General features: G+C 29.1%; 1 protein-coding gene across 1 annotated transcript; it reads right to left on the bottom strand.

Annotated features, from left to right (window-relative positions):
* Positions 1–3,124: 3,124 nt before the first annotated feature.
* LOC111624389 (growth hormone secretagogue receptor type 1-like) lies at positions 3,125–4,309 on the bottom strand. Its single transcript, XM_023367220.1, has 2 exons — positions 4,264–4,309; positions 3,125–3,996 (listed from the first exon to the last, which is right to left on the bottom strand). Exons 1-2 carry the CDS (start codon positions 4,307–4,309, stop codon positions 3,158–3,160), a joined length of 885 nt encoding a protein of 294 aa, XP_023222988.1. The 3' UTR covers positions 3,125–3,157.

The following is a 4,309-nucleotide window of genomic DNA, read 5'->3' as shown; positions in this document are numbered from 1 at the left end:
ATATACTATGTAATTTAATGTTTTATTATTATTATTACAGTAGATCCCCGCTTATATGTTTTAATTGTTTCCTAGAAAGGTTTTCGTTAAACGAATCTATCGTAAATTGAGTTTATGTTTCCAAAAATATACTATTAGTTACTTAGAAACACGTAAAATGCGACATATCATGTAATCCTAACAGGAAATTTCGTCGTAAAGCGGGTCGTTGTAAACCGAAAGTTTATTGTAACTTATTGTTTGAACAATCATAAAATACGTTCACCGAAATTGGATATTTATTAAAAAAATTAAATTGTTCTTTATACATATATAAGATAAAAGGGGATGAATTTTCAAATCCGTATTATAAAGACTTCTATCTGTTGATGATGATGAGTTACATATTTCTATATATTTTGATTTAAGCTGTATAGATGCAATCAATATAGAACAATCATTATGTGAAAATATAAAGAAATTCATATTTTGTATTAAAAAAATATCTAAACTTTATTTTTATTGACTGATGAATAGTTTCTTTGCTTAATATAAAAATATGTTGAACTTGTACGCGATTCTTAAGCTAAGGCAACATAAACGATCTGCCTACAGGAAGCCTCTCTGGACGACTTTCTATCAGAAGCTGGCTCATATTTAGATATTGGACACGTGAACAAACCCAGAAATTCCCCGCGACCAGTAAAATTTTATCAGTGTGATCTACAAGGATTTTCTTCTTATTCACCGCGAAGCAGGTGCAAACATTATTTTTTTCCAATCTCTTCCATTTTGCATAATTTTCAGTGTTTCTCTTCTGATTTTATAGTAATTTTCATCCTCTTTAAGATCAAAAGCTATAGCATTTTCTTTTCTCCTCTATATCTATCTCTTATATTTTAACTTTTAATAAACTATTTCCTCTCGAAATAAGCCCAATAACATTCTTGTTTCTTTTCTGAATGCCTTTTAGAAGACATCTTTCCTCATTCACTTTTCTTAACACATCTTTCAGTTTAGCTCATTCTCTCCATTTTCTTTCATAACTACATTTGAAAAATTTTCAAATACTTTTCTCTCTTATCTTCTTAAAGTCCTGGTTTCTGTTTTCGTATAATATTGTACTTCAAATACTGTAATTCTTTTCCTCAGATTAACTTTTAATGATTCCCTTTCGTATTTTCAAAAAGATCTAAGAAAACTTAAATATTTAAAAATATACATAAAAATTAAAAATTTCATATTAAGCTAAGCTAAATACGCTAAATATTCTGAAAATTTTAAATAGGAGTATTTGCGATCACTCGGTATTATAACAATCTTTTTTCGTCTCTTTCGGCTATTTTGACTTTCTGAATAAGAGGTTTTTTGGTCTAGATCTTATTTAAATTAAAAAAATCCTTGAATATTTCATAGAAATTCATTACTCCGTGTACTATTCATCACGTTCTCTATAAATCACACATTTTAAGTGTCTCATAACCAAGAGTGTTTATAGGCTATATCAAATATTTAAGAAATTTTATATTATAGGCTACAGTATTTAAAATAGTGCGAAATATGTAAATAAATGTAGCATTTTGTTTAGCTATTATCACAATACGAGTATACACTTAAAGTAAAAAGCAAAGAGAGTGCCAACCTATTGAGATTTTAGAATGAAATATTATAAATTGAAAATTCAGTTTTATTTACTATCTACTGTGACATCGTGTGACGTATTTGTATTTTTATAATTTCAAATTTCTTGCCAAAATGTCGGAAATTTCAAATAAATTATAACATTTTATTCGTGTAATTTTCTAATATATATTCTGATGTAGTGAACGTAAAACTATTATTCCTCGTGTATGTAGACTAATGGAAATCGGCTCCATTCTTATTCTGCGAAAGACTATACTTTGTATAATTTTATCTATTGTTAACGACATTATTACACAGAATTTTTCAATAAATTTCCTTAATTTAGGAGAATTTTTAAGCTACTTTGGAGATAATTAACTCTTTATATCCGGAAATCTGACACTGACTAATGACCCTAAGGTAGAAGATATTCTCCACTTATATCAGGAACGTGTTCAGAATATCACGTAGTAGTCTATCATTGAATCCGTGCGATACCTTCAACACGTTCGTATTGCTACTCTCATAACTAGAGAATAGACACGGTTTTACGAGGCATGGGAGGGCCTTGCTCAAAATTGATAAGAAAATTATTGAATTTTGAAAGGGATGTAGACATTATAGGTATGCGAATAATAAATAATTACGTTTAATTACCAATAGTTCTTAGATTAACTTTTATGAGAAAGTTTTGGCATTAGTGATCACAATCCTCGCTCCCCACTTTTATGTTAATTCCTAAGGAAGGATCTGTATCTCTGTTCATGACATCCAGCATGGACGAGAAGTAGGAACTATGTTCCAGTGTCAATTGAAAGATTTGTGAAAACTTAAATTGTAATAAATTTTCTTAATTAATAAGAATAAAAGAACAATTTTTATTTAAAAAAACATAAATTTTATTATCAATTAAATCTACATAAATCAATTAAAATTTTACAACTCTTTCTTCTTCATTCGTATTATACATTAAGGAGGCACTTCATGTTACATATTCAAAATAGCAGCATCATTTATAACATTTCTCCATTTTGATTAAAAGCTCACTTTTGATATAATTTACCTTTTATTTATATATATATATATATATTTTAAATTTACGTTTGAAAAAATGATATTTCTTAAAAATATTCCATTCAAATTCTCTCGGAAATAATCTACATTTCTTTATATTTTATCTCACATATTGTATTAATTACTTCTCTTCTTTCTAAGAGCTTCAAACTGAAAATGAAACTGAACGTATAGACCTTCTAACAAAGTTTTCATTTGTCAAACTAGACTAAATCACTTTTAAACCATTCGCAGGAAAGAAAGGGGTTACCCAATGCCCCGAGGCTGCAATAAACAATCAACTATTTACAACTAATAAAGCAGTCTCTCCCTATAACTGATTGAAAAATGGTTTTGTCCGGTTTGACAACCGCCAACTTGCATTAGAAGGACTACCGGTATATATCTAATTATATACTTAAGACTTTTATTTATCAATAGTTACGAAGAATATCTACGTTTACCTTCGTGTAAAATTAACTAATGATAATTTTTCAATGTATTAAACGTGTTTTATATTCTTTTTGGGTGAATTTTTGGACAGAATAAGAATTACGTGCGAACCACTTTGACTAGATTGAGTCGATCCACTTATCAAACTACTTCTGGTACCCGAAACAGAAGTTCTAAATTTTTGGCTCACCGTATGGCTTAAATGTCTTTTCACTTTCCACCCAATTAATCTAAGAAATGATTCTCTAAATTTCGATGATATAACATTGTATAAGATAGGATTTAAAGCAGAATTTGTGTACAACATCAATCTGCAGAAATACAGTAAACAATAATAAGCTTCCATACCTAATGACTGTAATTGCTCCGATGATGTTAACATGACATAAATGATAAAAATTCTGAAAGGCAGGAGACAAAAGAAAAAACTTAGAACAACTGCAATCAGCATAAAAACCACTTGAGTTCTGGCTCTCATTTGAAGTCTTTCAGAAGAAGAAGAGAGTTCACTCGTATCCATCATTAAATGCCTAGCAATGTATGTATAAACTATTAGAAGTATAAATAAAGGTATTGCAAAAAATGTGAAAACGATGATAAAGAAATAAATTCTTTGCCAGAATGTCTGAACTAGAGTTAAGCAAACTGGAACCATACTTCCGTCTAAATAGCTTTCGAAGTCGTATTCGGTAAAAATCAGTACTGGACTGGTTACCGTTAATGCTACCATCCATATTGTAAGTATTATAATCATTGCTCGTACTTTTGTACACGTGTAACCAGCTTTTAATGGTTGACATATGGCATAATAACGTTCGAAACTTATCGCCAGTATCGTTAGAACAGAACCGTGAGCGGCAGACATCTCCACGTATGGAACTATTTTACCTTTAAAAAAGAAAAAAAAAGGATTATATTATGTTTCAATTTATTAATTTTAGTGTAAATTTGTATAGAATTATTATCATAAATATAAATTAAGATTTATAGAATAAATCATACAATAGTACAATAGTGAATACAATATATATAGCATTGTATTCAGGCCTGGATTTGCAATAAGCTAAACAAATTGTATTAATAGTTTAGGACCTCGTGTTATAAATTATAGCTTAGGGCCACAACGAGTCCAAGTCCCGATACGACTGTACTTACTATTGTATTGTAAAATAGTAACTCTAATAAGTACAGTAATATACAT

This window comes from Centruroides sculpturatus, unplaced genomic scaffold (assembly GCF_000671375.1).
Source record: "Centruroides sculpturatus isolate CEXI.00-Female unplaced genomic scaffold, Cexi_2.0 scaffold405, whole genome shotgun sequence".
Classification (NCBI taxonomy): domain Eukaryota; kingdom Metazoa; phylum Arthropoda; class Arachnida; order Scorpiones; family Buthidae; genus Centruroides; species Centruroides sculpturatus.
The sequence above is the reverse complement of the archived record's forward strand: the minus strand, read 5'-3'. Positions and strand labels throughout refer to the sequence as shown.

Coding starts and splice junctions, on each gene's coding strand:
- LOC111624389 (XM_023367220.1), bottom strand. CDS start 4,309: ATGTATATTACTGTACTTATTAGAGTTACTATTTTACAATACAATA. Junction 3,997..4,263: donor TACTATTTTACAATACAATA/GTAAGTACAGTC, acceptor TCTTTTTTAAAG/GTAAAATAGTTCCATACGTG.